General features: G+C 43.0%; 1 protein-coding gene across 2 annotated transcripts in view; it reads right to left on the bottom strand.

The window, feature by feature from the left end:
- KCNN2 (potassium calcium-activated channel subfamily N member 2) overlaps positions 1–14,978 on the bottom strand; it is a 195,447-nt gene extending 180,469 nt beyond the window's left edge. For both annotated transcript variants that reach the window (XM_063456928.1, XM_063456929.1), the window contains exons 1-2: positions 13,941–14,978; positions 13,277–13,372 (exon numbers count right to left, since the gene is read on the bottom strand). In XM_063456928.1, the coding sequence (XP_063312998.1) occupies positions 13,277–13,372; positions 13,941–14,978 (1,134 nt within the window). The remainder of the gene's footprint in view (positions 1–13,276; positions 13,373–13,940) is intronic.
- Between the last annotated feature and the right edge of the window lie 288 nt (positions 14,979–15,266).

Raw genomic sequence — 15,266 nt, 5'->3', positions numbered from 1 at the left:
CAACCCACAGAGCAGACCAAACAGACGTGCAAAAACACACACCTAACAGCAAAACTTCCCCCCCCCACCCACCAGCCCCTCCCCACCACCTTTAAAACCTGTTAGCCCATCCCAACACCCATCCCCCCTCGCTCCCTGCTTTGCCCCAACTGACCCAGAGGGTGGGCCCGGCCAGCGAGGATGCGGGGGCGCACAGGGACGTCATGGGGAACCAAAACACCCAGAAACACGTCCCACTCATAACTAAGAAAACTCACCGTGACCCGAGGCAGGGAGGGGGAGAGAGAACACTAGGACCCCACACCAGGCACACAAACCAAGCCCCCAGCAACACCCAGCAGCGACCCAGGGGAAAAAACACCCACAAGCGTGGCACCTATGCACAATCCACAAAAAAGACACAAGAAAACCTTGCTAACAAAAGGGGGAAAAAACACCACATGCAAGCAAAGGGAACACCAAGGCAAAAAAAAAAAAAGACACGCAGGCTAGCAACAATGCAAAAGGCCCACACCCTCTGAACGACTACTAGAAAGCCCACAGCAACCCTACAACACACCCCAACACTCGCAACAGCATGGGTCACCGGGGACTACTCTACACCTCTCCATACAACCCAGAAAACCAAACACCGAAAAAAGGCAAGCTACCAGCGACCAGCCCCCAGCCCCACCCCAGTGGACAGAATCATCCACGCTTGACCCCTACACCCCCCTCCCTTTCACCACATGCCCCGAGAGTACGAAACAGTCAGCTGACCCGATGAAGCACAAGCAGAACGCCCCCTCCCGGCCAGGGCCCCCCCAACGACCTCCCACCCACAAAAGTACAACTCTGCAAACGCAGTGAGTACCCCAATAAGGGCCGGATTTAGATGAAAAGAGGCCCTAGGCTATTCCACTTATGAGGCCCTTTCACATACCATTTTTAAGTTGAGAGACAATAAAATACATCATTACTGTGATATATATCAATATGTTAAATGAAACATGTTGTGATTGGTACTAACCTTTATAAAAAATGTGGCATGGATAATAGATTTAAAAAAAGTCGAGAACACTTATTTGGACATTTATTCTCAGCACCATATATAGTACTTGTAACAATAACTAATCAGACATAACATACAACATTTACAAAGAAACAAAATTCAAATAATGAAAATCTTTGACTACGAAAATAAAATACGCAATAAAAATTATCATATTTTCTATCAAATTAAATAAAATATATTCAATACATTGAAGATTAAACCAAATTCAATTCAGATACATTTATTTCATAATAATTCGCATTTAAAGTTTAAGCATGAATTATTATGAATTTTAAGTCTTAAACTAAACCAAAAATGGAACTTTATTCAAACAAAATCCAGATCACAAAAAAGAAAATATCAAATTGTATATCATATTAAATTTTATGTTAATAGTTATTTTATTTAAGAACTGATTCAATCCACATATACATTTAAAACGAAATAGTAGATTAAAAGAATTTCTTTCTAAACTTTTTCACACAGAATTCTTCTATAAGTTCATCAAAATCTATGATGATGAGGAGAGGGGGGGGGTGATTGTGAGAGGGAGGGGGTGATGAGGAGAGGGGGGTGATTGTGAGAGGGAGGGGGGTGATGAGGAGAGGGGGGTGATTGTGAGAGGGAGGGGGTGATGAGGAGAGGGGGTGATTGTAAGAGGGAGGGAGTGATGAGGAGAAGGGGGGTGATTTTGAGAGGGATGGGGGTGATGAGGAGAGGGGGGGTGATTGTGAGAGGGAGGGGAGGGGGTGATTGTGAGAGGAAGGGGGGTGATGAGGAGAGGGGGGGTGACTAAAAATATTACCTTAAATCCCTGGTGGTCCAGTGGGGGCTGCCTGGTGGTCGGTGGGGTCCCTGGTGGTCCGGTGGAGCTGCAGACCATGGATCTCGCGAGACCCAATCAGAGCGTTGCCGTGGTAACCCGCGAGATCCATGCGAGATCCATGGTCTGCAGCTCTGCACATTGCGGAGCTGCAGACCGCCGGTCTCGGTGATCGCGGCAGGAGGGGCATTGCAGTCTGCCCCGGGCACCCCCTAGTAAGTGGCACCCGGGGCGGACCGCCCCCCACCACCACCACCACCACTGGTCATATCATATGCATAGAATTTCTCCTTATTTTCGGTTCAGTGTTTTAGTGTTCACTGTTTTTAGAATAGTGTAATTTTAATTTTGCTAACAATTTGAATGTAGGCCCCTCTTTATCTTGAGGCCCTTGGCTGAAGCCTAGTAAGCCTATAGGAAAATCCAGCCCTGACCTCAATACACTCACCCCACGGTTAAACCATGTTAAATGCAAACATCCTGAAAGGTAATACCATGGTATAACAAAATGCTACTTAATGATTTTCTGGGCATGTACTCATCAAACAGACTACTGTATGATAGGCATTGTACTAGATAGGTCATTATGTAGCAAATCAAATAAAACATATAAACCTAATTTATCAACATTGGAAATTAAGTAGATAATTCAATAGTAAATTCATATAGATAGCTAGTTAGCTGGCTGTAGTTTATGTAGTGAAAGATAAAATTATGGTGAGAGCACTCAAAACATGCAAAAGCAGTATTTTACCAGACTTGGTTCTGATGGGAGTATCTAAAACAGTAAAACATGAAACACAAAAACATAGAGTAATATTGTTATAGAAGGTATAAAATTATTGCATGTGACTGGTAAAACTCACATATTTCTGAGTCACTTTAGCAAGCTGACTCAGACTTAAAGCTTGTCTGGAGATGAAAAATCTTCAGCTTTGGACGTCCTGTATCGATAATATTGGGTCTGCACTAGGAAATACTTCTTCCAATTACTCCAGAAGGCAAGATCCAAAATAAAATTTTCTTTATTATAAAATAACTTGGTTAAAATAATTCTTAATCCAATACAGGTAAAAAGTCCTTAAAAGCAGTGTACCACTGTGGTACACTGCTTTTAAGGACTTTTTACCTGTATTGGATTAAGAATTATTTTAACCAAGTTATTTTATAATAAAGAAAATTTTATTTTGGATCTTGCCTTCTGGAGTAATTGGAAGAAGTATTTCCTAGTGCAGACCCAATATTATCGATACAGGACGTCCAAAGCTGAAGATTTTTCATCAGATTTTTCATCAGAAGTGGTTTGAACTGCCTGATGAAGTGGTTTTATCAGAGTCCATACAGATGTTCAAACAGCTACTAGATGCATTCTTGCAAAAACAGAATATTCAAGGATATAATCTTTCAATGTATGGTGATAACTGCTTGATCCAAGGATAAATCTGACTGCTATTCTGGGGTCAAGAAGGATTTTTTTCCTAGCTTGTTGCAAAAAATGTTGGATCAACAGCAAAAAACAAATGTGAGGAAGGCTGAACTTGATGGCCGCAAGTCTCTTTTTAGCTATGTAACTACGTAACTCATGGGTAGCTCCTCCCCCAGCCAACACAGGACAGGAATTAAAACTAATTAATCAGACTAATTAGGTATAAAAGATCCCTGCTCCCTTTATACCCTAGTCCAATTATAAAGCATAAAAACACAAAGGGAGGATACCCTGATGCTGCCATGAAAAATAGCCAGGAAAAGAAAATTACTGTAAGTATGAAGTAAAATGTCCCTATTCCTGGCTAATCATGGCAGCATCACTCATGGGTAATACCCAAGCAGAAACATCAATATCAGGGTTGAAAAAAAAAAAAAACACGGACTCAAAGGCCCAAATTCTGCCAAAGAAGAATACATTTAATTTCAACCAACAGAGGATAATGAGAACAAAACTCCCCTTCCAAAAAAGGTGGAAGGAGATGCCACATCCAGTTTACAATGTTTTTTAAAGGTCATTGGAGAAGACCAGGTTGCTGCCTTGCAAATATTCTCGTATGGCACCTCTGCCCAGTTAGCCCATAAAGTAGCCAGAGCTCTTGTTGAATGCATTTTAATTTTGATAGGAGGAGGCAAGTTCTTGTGCTGATAGGCTCTCTGGATGATTATAATGATCCATCTTTTTAAGGTAGAAGCAGAGGCAGCCTCACCTATTCTTGTACCCAAAGGAAGTACAAATAACTGGTCAGACTTCGTGTAGGATTTTTAAATTTCCACATAACAATCAGACATTCCCGAACATCAAGATTATGAAGTCTGGCTTCCGTTTTGGATCCTGGATCAGGGAAGAATGATGGTAGGACAGATGGAATTCAGAGACCACTTTAGGTAAGAATTTTTGCTTAGTGCGTAAGCATACTCTATCATGATATACCTGAGTACAAGAGTACAGAGAAGGCTTTAATTTCAGAAATACGTCTTGCTGACGTTATAGCTACTAGAAACAAGGTTTTATACAGGTCCAGACTGTCCAAAGGTGAAAACAGACCTTCAGTTAAGGCATCCAAAACCAGAGGAAGATCCCATGGAGAAGAGTTATTACTTTTGGGGGGGTCTTATTCTTAAGGCAGCCTTCAAGAACCTTGCATTCAGCTGATCTGAAGACCAGGAAAAAGTCGCATAGAGCAGATAATGCCAAAGATTGTACTTTCAATGTACTAAGGCTAAGACCTTTATTGAATCCATCTTGTAGGAATTCCAAAATTTGCACATTTGTGGGCTTAACAATTTCAATAGCTTTAGACGATGCCCAATTCTTGAGTGTCTCCCAGATCCCATGATAACATTCCGGAGTCGATCTTTTTCTTGACTTCAAGAGAGTATCATCTACTGCTTCAGAGAGACCCAAGTTCTTCAATCTCTCCTTTTCAAAAGCCATGACCCTAAGTTCAAAATCTCTGGTTTGGGTGAGAAACAGGACCTTGGATCACATGATCCGACCTCAGAGGTAGTGGCCAGTGGTCTGTCAGGCTCAGCTTGATCAGCAATGGGAACCAGAGCCTCCTTGGCCTATTCGGAATCACCCCTATTACTTTCCTTCCTTCTGTCCACACTTTGCGCAGGAAGCAATGTATAATCAGTAGAGGACGGAACACATACCCCAGATCGAATATCCACCATTCTGATAGGGGATCTTGTCCTGCCGACAGCTGATGTGGATGCAGAGAGTAAATTTCTGAGTCTTGCAATTCTCTGCTGTGGCCAGAAGATCGATCTGTCGCATGCCCCACCGGAAAGTTATCTCCTTGTATACCTTCGGGTGAAGTCTCGATTCTCCGGGAAGGATTTATGATCTGCTTAGGAAGTCTGTTGTTTTGTTCTCTGTACCTGGAAGATACACTGCTTTCAGATCCAGAAGACTGGATTGGGCCAGTTCCATAATTTGATACAATTGCTCTAGAAAAAGGCTGCTGCAGGTGCCACATTGGTTGTTTATATACGAGGTCACGGCCCAGCTGTCTGTCCTTATTAGAACCCATAATTGTATAATGGAAGGAAGGAAACCTAGAAGCGCCTTCTGAATAGCATGTAATTCCCTCATGTTGGAGTGTAGAAGACTCCCTTTGTGTGTCCACTTCCCTTGTTTCCACAGGGATTTGAAATGGGCACCCCATCCATAAGAACTCACACCCGTCATTATGTTGTGCCAATATGGTTCTTCCAGAGGGAATCCTTGAAACAAGAACAAACACAATAACAACACACGATCACCAGAATCAAAGAACTGACAATGTTCTCATGGAGAAGCAGGTTTAAATACCTTGATAATGAGCTATCTGCCTCAGGTAGACATAGATAGAGAGGAGCAGCCACAGGTAAAGACCAGACCCCTAGTGCTGCAGACAAGGGGGGAGGATAGGACATCAGGCAGCAACATTACCTGAAGTGGGGCTCAGAGGCAAGACAGCAGGACTAAGGCAGCAAGAGATCAAATCCCTTTTTGGCACCTGTGGAATGGCCATGCCTGGCCACCTGGGTGTCACAGTGAGAACCGTGACAGGACTCCCTCTTTAAGAACACCCTCCGGGCGTGAACAGGTTCTTTAGAGTGACAGTACACCACTTTGTTGGTGTCACTATAACAAAGATAGTCTATGTAATCAAAGTCCCCAAAGCGGAGTGCCTGAACAGCATGCTCCATACTAGCAGGAGTGGAGTTCGTGGTTTGCAACACCATCTCGAACATTTGTAAGTCCTCTTTTTGGACTATGGTACCATTAGAGGCATAGGTACATTCAGAAGGTAATTCTTTTTTGAGCTGGAAGGAAGAAGTGATGGTATTAACAGACGTATCTTCAGGAGGAGGTGCATATGTCTCAGGAGCAGAAGGTAGAGACTTCTCAGGGGTACAGCTTGTGTTGATTACCAAGGTTTGGGTTCCTTTGTGTGTCATGGAACGTGGACAGGCTACACAGCAGCCTTGGCAGTTACCAGGATGTGTTGCAGGGATGGCAGCATGGATCCATAGGGTACCCAATAGAAGAGCATTTGTCCGAGGTGGACGAGTTGGGCAAAGTGTGATAAAATGCCCTCTTTCTCCACAATTGAAGCAAAGTCCGCTGCTTCTCCTATAGGTCACTTTCCTTGGAAGACAACCTGGTGCGGATGACACCTATTTCCATAGGTTCTTCTTTGTTCATTGGAGTCTCAAGGCTTATTTGAGAAGTGTCAGGGTGACAAGGCAGGTCCTTAAAGGTAGGCTTGCGATGTAAAAAGATAGAATTGTTATACTCGTAAAAGCCTCTCTGTTCTCTTGGTATCTAAGATCCATGGGAACTTAATGCAGGTTTAGGAGCAGCTTTCTTGGAAGCAGAGCACTGCAAGTATATCGCAGTTATGAACAATTCCCAGTTTCCCAAAGTAGTATTGTCATTTTGTAGCATCTGGAATGCCCACTCCTTAATCCATCCAGAAAGTAAATTAATAGTGGTACGGACCTTGACAAAGTTGCTGTTGTAGGTCCTGGGCTTAAGGGAAAACAGGAGTTCGCAATCCAGTCTGAATGCTGTGTAGAAGGAATAGGAACCATCAAATCTTTCAGGCATGATAATGAATGGCTCACAATAAGCAGGTTCCAGGGCTGAGCGTGCTGTGCCTTTAAGGATCGGAACTTCACACTGCATCTCCGAAACAGTCTGGGCCAGGATGGATAGTTGCTGAGCAAGGGAGGTGAGCAGCTTACAGATCTCAGATGAGGACTCCATGATGGTCAGTTTTTTATGTCAGGGTCTTACCTGAGGTGGGAGTCCGGTAGGCAGAGATTTGTGCTCACCCTTGCAGATATACACAGTCCAAGGTGATAAGGTTAGAAACCCCCAGGTAAGGTGGATCTGTGCACGGGGATTGTGCATGAAATGTGCTCCAATTCGCAGTACAGACAAGGACACAAGCTGAAGAATTGTCGAGGATAAGCCAAAGTCAGAGGATGCCAGAGGTAAGGATAAACAAGGAGCAAATCCAAGGTCAGGAGCCATGGTCAATCTGGAGAACAAGTTTTCAGGAGACAAAACAAGAACAACACACAATCACCAGAATCTGACAATGTTCTCATGAAGAAGCAGGTTTAAATACCTTGCTAATGAGCTATCTGCCTCGGGTGTACATAGAGAGACTGGAGCAGCCACAGGTAAAGTCCAACCCCCTAGTACTGCAGACAAGGGAGGATTTGACATCAGATAGAAACATGAATTAAAGTGTGGCTCAGAGGCAAGACAGCAGAACTAAGGCAGCAAGAGTCCAGAGTTCAAATCCCCTTTTTTGGCACCTGTGCAATGGCCACGCCTGGCTGTCTGGATGTCACGGTGAGAACCGTGACAGGTATGAAGGGAGGAGGGACATTTTATACCCAATTAGTCTGATTAATTAATTTAAATTCCTGTCCTGTGTTGGCTGGGGGAGGAGCTACCCATGAGTGATGCTGCCATGATTAGCCAGGATTTTTTTTTTTTTAAATACCAGGGTTGCAGTAGATTTTATAGGTACACGGCTTTTTTTAAGCTAACCAATTTTCGAGACTTGATGTGTCTCTATTTTGTATTTATAGAATGCAGGTTTGTTTCTGTATTTCTTGTGTGTAAGTGATGGGTTATTAATATGCAGTTTTAAGAAGGTACAGCTATATTTTGACACAAGTGATAGTGTTCACTACATAGGGTACAGTTATAGATACAATTTCATATGTACATAAATAAAAGATGATAATCTGCACAGCAAATAGTGATCTAATGAAAGTCGACTATCATGACATTGTCAGAAGGTGAAAAAAAATAAAAAAAAAGCAAGTTGCTGGTTGTTGCAGTACAGGACTTGGATTAAAATGACTTGCTACTATCATGCTTCATTGCACCTTGCTTAACGATGTGCCCCTTTAAATTATACTTAGAAAGCATACAAAACACTAGTCAAGCTATTATTGAACACTGAACCATTTGACATATCTAAATAGTGGTGAAAATTAATCAGTCTATTTTCATTAAAATAAAATCACACCCAACAACCATACTGCCTGTTTAGATTGCCTGAAAATTTCACTAATGCAGACAATGTAATAAAATTGTGCATTCAATAGCTTAACATATTTAAAATATGTTAAAAACAGCAAAGCTGTGAATATTCTAAATACAATGGGCTGTGCCTAATGCATTGCTGCCCAAGGTTATAGAGATCACAAAGTCCTAGTATGTTTGATTTATTTAATTATATAGATTTATAATACACACTGATTAAATGGTCTAAGCAGACTGGTGTTATGTTATTAACACAAACCAATCTAGAAGTATGTTCTATACTTATGTAAAATCTAGATGAGCATGTGTGCAATAGGGCTTAAACTGGTGTTCTTCATGTGCGCAAGCACGCATGCCATTGTAATGTGAGTGTTGTCACTGCAGATCAATTTTCAATAAGGAAGCCAGTCTCTACCTATTACTGCAAATGTATTACGTACGGTATATGAATTTCTATTCAGCAAGGTGAATCTACAAAGAGAAAGTGACACATAATGCCACAGCTGGAAATGTCAAAGGAACAGATGTTAAATCATACTGAAGTATCTGTACCAAAGGTTACTCTTTCACAGTAAGGAAAGACAGACAGACAGACAGAATTAATAAGTGTACACGCACAGTTGCCCCCATAATATCTAGCTTTGTAATCTTAACACCCTTGATGTTTGTGAAGATCTTCCCTTGCAAGGTGAACCATCACCAACCTGAATTTTAAGTGAACTTGCAAATTGTAAATGGACTCAAAGCTCAAATAAAAATAGTGGAAAATTAAATGGAGTACTTGCAGGCATGAATATCAAAAAAAATGCAAAACCTTATAAAAGGAAGATTTTTTTTTTTTTTTTTTTAAATATGAAAAAATTCACCCAGGAATTAAAACACACACACAGAGAGAAAAAAATGACATCTTCCTACCCACATGCACAGAGCAATCATCCCTGATTGACCCAGCTATTAATTTGAATGCTCTTTCTGCTGTTTCTCTCCTGCTGTGATAATTCAGCTTTTTGCTCAAGGTCTTTCCAGCTCTATTAAGAGGGACACCCACATCTCTTACAGCTATGTATTCAGGAGGGAATCTCCCCCGTGCTTTGTTTTTAATGCCATGCTATAAAAAGCAGGTACAAATAACATCTGAGATCCCTATAAAGCATCTCCCGAGCACCCCCCAGCTCCTGCCTGTATGGAATGATTAGTGTGTTCTTGTAACCTACAAAGCAGGGCTTCCCACGCATTGCGGCGGCGCGCATGCGCAACTCGCTCCACTGAGGAGAGCCTGGAAGATCCGGAGATTCCGAGCTGGGGTAACCCCGGAAAGCGCCTCTAGACTCATTAATAATCAGCGGGCTCTCTCTCTGCACAGGCTGCAGGCAAGCTATATTTAGCTCCAGAAAAAATGCATTAATAATGCAAGGGATGCTGTGCGAGTGTGAGGCACCTCGTAGCTCCGGCGGTATGTATCAATAGTAGGGAAATGACAGGGAATCCCCCTCTTACACACAGAGCCGCTGCGGACGGCAGGGAGCTGCTTTTATTTTTTTATATTTTGACAATAGCACCTCTAGCGAGATCTGAATGCTTTTAGGAACCTTTGCGACAAGGGGGTAAAATACCCAAAATGTTATTATTATTATTGTCTAAAGATTTGGCACTCCACTTCTGTGGACTACGTTTCCCATGATGCTCAGACAGCCAGGGAGATGTAGTGCCCCGGGAGCTAGAAAGCTAAAGGTGAGCCGTCATCGCTGTAGAACGTACAGAGGTGTTGAGAGTCGTATTGCTTGATATGTTGCACGATGTTCTGGTCGCTTTCCCATGAGAATGCTGATTTACGTGCACATGTAATGTTACTGTCTCACACATGTTCCATGCTCCATGTATCATAAAACGTTGGAAAAGCTGTTAATTGTAACTAATGAATATACACTGTTCTGTAAAAGGGGGAATAGTGGACGTTGGGTTAGGGAATTACAAATTTAGGACACAATAAGAAATAAATCTTCAGCAAACCTGCAAGGTTATTTGGGGATAACATTTCCAGTTGCCATGTCAATGTTGCCACAATTGTCTGTTAGGTTATAAGCACTGTATTTAATCAGAAAGTTCATGTAGTGTATAGGGAAGTGTCCATGGTGCTGAATGGCAATGTGTGCAGGGAGCTGTCCATAGTACTGAATGGGTAGGGGAGCGGAGGAAGCTCCCTCTGGCAGTGGAATACATAGAATTGCCATTATATTGAAGGCGTTCTAAGAACTCATGCATACAGTATTATGTGACTAAGGGTGGGGTGTAAGCTATGGGGAAGTGGTGTTGAATGGACACGATGTATGGGAGCAGCTTTGGATATGGGAGGTATAGATGGAGCTCTCCATGGTGCTGAATCAGTATGGGAGCACGCAGGACAGCTGAATGGCACTAGATTCGTGAAAAGAACATATGGTGTTGCAGAATGGTGTAAATTAGGGAACTCTGCAAAAGCCGAGTGGGATTTGATATATGATGGTGTTCTACCTAGTGCGGAGTCGCTATGAAACATATGGAGGGAGCTCTAGAGAGTGCTGAATGGCTATTACATGAATAGATGGAGCTCTAGAGCTATTACATGTATAGATGGAGCTCTAGAGCTATTACGTTTATAGATGGAGCTCTGGATGGTGCTGAATGACTATGATATGTAATAAAGGAGCTCTGGATGTTCTTAAATGTTTATGAGGTGTATGAAGGAAGCTCTGTGTGGGGATTGAAGGCTACTAGATATATAGCTTTGGGCTGTGCTGAATTGCCATGGGCTTTATAGAAGGAGCTCTGGGTTGTGCTGTAAACGGCGGAATATGTGGAGGGAATTTTCAATGTCATTTGGATACACGGAAGGAGCTGTACCTGGCACTTAATGACAGTGCGAGATATACATAGAGATAACTCCAAATGTTTATGAATGCCACTGGGATCCATAGAGAGCGTTCTAGATTTTGAGGAATGGCAATGGGATTTATGGAGCAAGCTCTACGTTGTGTTAACTGGCATGGCGATATATGGTTGGAACTTTAAGGGGTATCGATAGATGGAACCTTAGAGAGTGAATAATGGCACTGGTATATATGGAGTATGGAGAGATTCTCTATCGTGGTAAAAAGCATGTTGGTTCATGGAGAGAGCTCTTAGCGATAAAAAGAACACTTTATTCACTGCTGATCTGATACCGACAGTGCAGAGAATTACTAAGCACATCTCTAAACCCGCTTAGGATACATTCAAGAAATACAAAAATAAATTAAAAAAAAAAACACTTATTGATACTAGAAGCCGTTATCTTGTCTTTATTTACTCTCCAATTAATTGCTATTCCACATAAAGTGATTTATACAGATGGCATCAAATAAAACGTTCTGTGGGTGTAAGGAGACGAGTTGCAGTACATTTTTGCATTGTTTAAATATGGGATCTTTTGCGATTAGTTTTTTTATTATTATTATTCTTGCAAAACTTTACAATCACTTAGTGCAGCAATGCATACTGGCCATTAATCATGACCCATTTAAAAAGTCATAGAGCTTAATGAATTCAATGCAAAGTAATATATATGCAGATATTTTATAACCATTGATCTTAAATGAATGAATGCAACGTGCAATCGCAGACCAAGTTCTGCTAGTGCTTAGCTTAGAAATGCGTTGTAAACTTTCAATATCTTGCATTAACCCACGATTCCAAATGATCTAAAATCACAAATGTATATTACCCTTACTGATTAACTCCCATCTCAAATGTTGTGGTTTTACACGCTACAATATCATCTCTAATTAACATACTTGTCCTAAAATTGTTTTACACCAGATTTAAAAAGCAATAGAAAACTCAACTATGTTTCACATCAATTTCAGAAGGAAAAATCCATTATAAATTTTCAAAATCATTTCCATGGATTAGCATTCTATTTCTTTGATCATTTTTTTTTTTTTATCACTGCACGTTTTGCTAATTGATAAAGCAAGCTCTAACCGCACAGCATTATTTTGCTTCTACAAAACATTAAAACGAAATGAAAATAAATATTGCGTGCAAAGCCTCAAAACGTTAGCAGTTAAAACATACTTATCCTTTAGTTCTTTATATAAACAATTAGAACTGCATGCAATATTTGTAAATGCTATAAATTTAAGGAAAAAAAACTGTAGGAAAAAACCCACAAAGAACAGCTTAAATCAATTAAACAAGCATGTTTGCGTATTGTTTCTTCCTATGCACAGCTGAACATCTATCTTTTATTGTAGCACACAAAGTACTTCAGCTCAGCATCATAAAAAGGCTTTAGGTAATGCTCCCAGCTCTTGATAAAATGATTCAAACTGTCAAAAAAATAAGTAGTGGTTCTCTTAAGAGAAACATCATATTAATAGCACGTCGTGCGTGAATTGATGTTCACTCAGATAGAATGCACAGAAGTACATAGTCTATTTTTACATTTACAACCATTTAAATCAAATTGAACAGAATATTATATATGGGTGGTATATATATGATGTTATATGTTTTCCTTGGGGGAAAAAAAAACAACTTTCTCTACGTGTGACCTAAATCAAGCTTAGCAAATTGGGTTATCTGTGAAAGTTGAACATTCAACACGATGGGACAAATTAGACAACACACAGTGATCATATACATACAGGTGCACTGCACGTCTACTGGTGCTAATAAAGTTTTGTTTACCTTTAGGATAAATAGAATGTTGCCAACTGTAAATACTACATTTATAACTTACATGGTTCCACAACACAGCACATACCCTTGCAATGACAGACGTATTTACAGTGTCAGTGTTGCAAATGTTTTACTTCTCAAACAAAACAAACAAAACCAAAACAGACTTTACCTGGATTTCTCTTGCGTGGTATACAATAATAAGACCAAGCAGTATAATCGTGGAAAGGCTTATAAGGCATTTTAGAGCTAATGAGTACAGCGAAGCCTGCAACAGAAACATGTTTCAGTCTGAGAGGTAGAAAGAAAAGAAATACATTGATCTTGGAAGAAAAAAAAACAAAAAAACAGCATAGATACATTGATCAAGGGCATGACAATTGTGTCAACAGTTTGTGGTAGAGTAACTACAGTTAAACTTTTTTTCTTTCTTAATGGAGCTGGGGAATGAGGACTTTCGCTACAGAGAAAGGAGCTGTCATTCATTACTCTCATGGGACACAATCAGTACTAAGAGTAGAACACAGAGACAATAGCAACTTGCTTCTTATCTGAGAGTTCTAAACATTCTACCACTACTACTCTACTGTACTGTGCTTAGCAAAACTATTCTGTCTCTTTCTCTGCATTAAAACCATTGCATCCTGACGGATTGTTTTGCTTAAACCCTTGGAATAGTAAATTTGTAAACCAAGAAGAATTAATATTCTGGCCCTTTCCATTGAAAAAAGTTCCTGGTGGGACAGGTTGGTCCTAGCGGAGTGAGCTCTCTGTGTCTTTAAGTAGCCAAGCATGCTATAATATCATATGTATATTTTTTATTTTATTGTTTTTACCTTGTCATAGGCTCCCCAAGAAAGTTCTGTCTCAATGACCATCACCACGATCCCAAACATCCCAAAGATCAGGGCATAGTCACTCAGGCGCTTCCTCTTCTCAAACAGGGCTCTCCTGTGGCCCAGCTTGTAGCCAATGTTCTGGTTCTTCTTCTTGCTGCTCTTACTCCCATTGTTGTTTTGCCCCCCAACCCCGGCCGTGCTGCTGCAGCTTCCCCCCAGCCCACCCCCTCCGGCGCCCCCCACCACCCCCGAGCCGTAAGGGGCCAAGTTATTGGAGTTGTGCTCGGGTTTGGACACCACGATCTCGGGGGCCGCGCTGGATCCGGGCGGCTGGGGCTGCAGGGGCTGGGACTCGGAGTCCAGTTCGTGGAGGTTCCTGCGGGAGGCACTCAGGGTGCTGAGCGGTCTCATCACCCCGCCGTTGTACCTGCAGCTGCTCATGGCTATTTCCGTGAAGGGGTTGCTCTCCCGGCGCTGGCTGTTGGGGCTCGCCTGCTGCCGGCTGGGGCACTGCTGGTACTGGGGGTGCTGGTGCTGGGAGTGCTGGGGGGGGTGTCTGGGCACACTGGCATGGCTGGAAGGAGTCCACTCGCTCACGTTGAGCTGGCTGCCCTGGCGGGAGGAGGCGGAGGACAGCGGCGAGGAGCTGGCGCGGAATGCCCCGGTGAGGGGGGAAGAGGTCCGCAGGAGCGGGAGGTGGTCCCCGGGGAAGGGGCAGCGGTTACACTGGAGGCAGGAGCCGTCCTGCTGGAGGCAGAGCTGGGACTCGGGGCTGGGACAGTGCGGGCTGAGGCAGTGCGGGGACTCCGGGCTCTGGCAGTGCGGGCTCTGGCAGTGCTGCTGCTCTGGGTAGAAGCCGTGCTGGCAATGCAGCGCTGTTTCCATGTCAGGGCTGGACCGCCAGGCTGTGCACCCAGCGCAATGCGTTCTGGTAGGGATGGGGAAGTCCTCGGGTCGGGAGGAAGGGCCCATCTCTGCACCCGTAGAATCCAGGCAGCGCGTCCGATTGGTCGGGCGGACCAAAACAACGGGCATGACGTCAGCGCCTGGGCGGGGCGTGGGCGGGGCTCTCGGCGGCAGGGACTGGCAGCCCGGGCAGAGTGTGAGTTAGCGGAGGGACGTGCCAGCGGGCAGCCCGGGGTCAGGATTCCCCCATGGCGGCTCCTCACAGCGGCTTCCCCGCTCAGCACCGGCCCGGCTCCATGGGACACTGGGGACCGGCTCACTCACTGCGCCCACAGTAAGGCTGAGCTGGGAGCAGGACTCACACATGGACACCTACCGCTCTGTCTGATATCAGGGGGGTCACTGCCATGTACATTA

This window comes from Pelobates fuscus, chromosome 5, assembly GCF_036172605.1.
Source record: "Pelobates fuscus isolate aPelFus1 chromosome 5, aPelFus1.pri, whole genome shotgun sequence".
Lineage (NCBI taxonomy): Eukaryota > Metazoa > Chordata > Amphibia > Anura > Pelobatidae > Pelobates > Pelobates fuscus.
Note: the sequence above shows the minus strand (reverse complement) of the source record. Positions and strands in the feature narration are given on the sequence as shown.